Here is a 1,116-nt window from a genome sequence, read left to right as displayed (position 1 = left end):
ATGAGGAAGAAGTTGATTTTGTTCTTTAAGAGGAGAAATCATGCCCGTAAACAAAGGGTAAGTGTTAACATTTGAACAGGGCAAGTTGGTGGAGGAAGTAAATGCTGGTGTGGTTGTAAGACAGTTGTACCACACAAACTGTTGCTGCTACTGTTATACTCGTCTACCATATTGAAGAGACACACAATTTGGAAATGTCATTATTTTTGATACATGTTCCCCTCTTTCGACAGATACTTGGATTCTAATTTTTCTAATTTGTGTGTAGGTTAAATTGAATTACAACCAGTCCTAAGGTGGACCTTTTAGGATATGTCATCAATTTTAACCCTTGTTCCTAGAATTTAAAACATCATCGAGAATAGTAAATGTTTTTTTCTTTTTGCTTCAGGAACAAAAGATTTGCCAACGCTATGATCAACTAATGGAAGCTTGGGAGAAGAAGGTAGAACGAATGGAGAACAACCCAAGACGCAAAGCAAAGGAAACCCGAACACGGGAGTACTATGAAAGACAGTTTCCTGAGATCCGAAAGCAAAGAGAGCAACAAGAACGCTTTCAGAGGTAACTAAGTTAACGTGACACCATTCATAAAGCTTTTGTTTCTGTAATACATTTTTGGCACTCACGGTTAGTTTTGCTAAAGTTCTTCACACATTTGAATGCATGGGCAGAATGACACTTACTGTATATCCAATAATTCTATACCGTCTATTCACTTATTGTTGCTCTAATACCAGAGGTGTGGACTCGAGTCTCATGACTTGGACTCGAGTCAGACTCGAGTCATCAATTTGATGACTTTAGACTCGACTTGACAAAATGTAAAGAGACTTGCAACTCGACTTGGACTTTAACATCAATGACTCGTGACTTCACTTGGACTCGAGCCCTTTGACTCGACAAGACTCGATACTTTCTCCAAAACCCAAAGATTATAAAGTAAGTTATTAAGGAGCGCTCTGTATTTCTCATTGTGTACGTGTGTGCGTCTGTGTGTGTATGTGCTGTCGGCACAACATCCAATCAAATTAGACCCACGTTGTTTTGACGCGATAATATCGAGCCAATCAAATTGCGGGACAACCAATGAGAAAGAGCTGTCGAACAATGCGC

The 1,116-nt window shown here is 39.4% G+C and overlaps 1 protein-coding gene across 3 annotated transcripts in view; it reads left to right on the top strand.

The window, feature by feature from the left end:
* ncor1 (nuclear receptor corepressor 1) overlaps positions 1 to 1,116 on the top strand; it is a 30,094-nt gene continuing 28,978 nt past the window's right edge. For all 3 annotated transcript variants that reach the window (XM_025065421.1, XM_017041705.2, XM_017041704.2), the window contains exons 1-2: positions 1 to 57; positions 392 to 564. In XM_025065421.1, coding sequence (XP_024921189.1) covers positions 1 to 57; positions 392 to 564 — 230 coding nt within the window. The remainder of the gene's footprint in view (positions 58 to 391; positions 565 to 1,116) is intronic.

The sequence above is a fragment of the Cynoglossus semilaevis genome, chromosome 19, assembly GCF_000523025.1.
Source record: "Cynoglossus semilaevis isolate Cse_v1.0 chromosome 19, Cse_v1.0, whole genome shotgun sequence".
Taxonomy (NCBI): domain Eukaryota; kingdom Metazoa; phylum Chordata; class Actinopteri; order Pleuronectiformes; family Cynoglossidae; genus Cynoglossus; species Cynoglossus semilaevis.
Note: the sequence above shows the minus strand (reverse complement) of the source record. Positions and strands in the feature narration are given on the sequence as shown.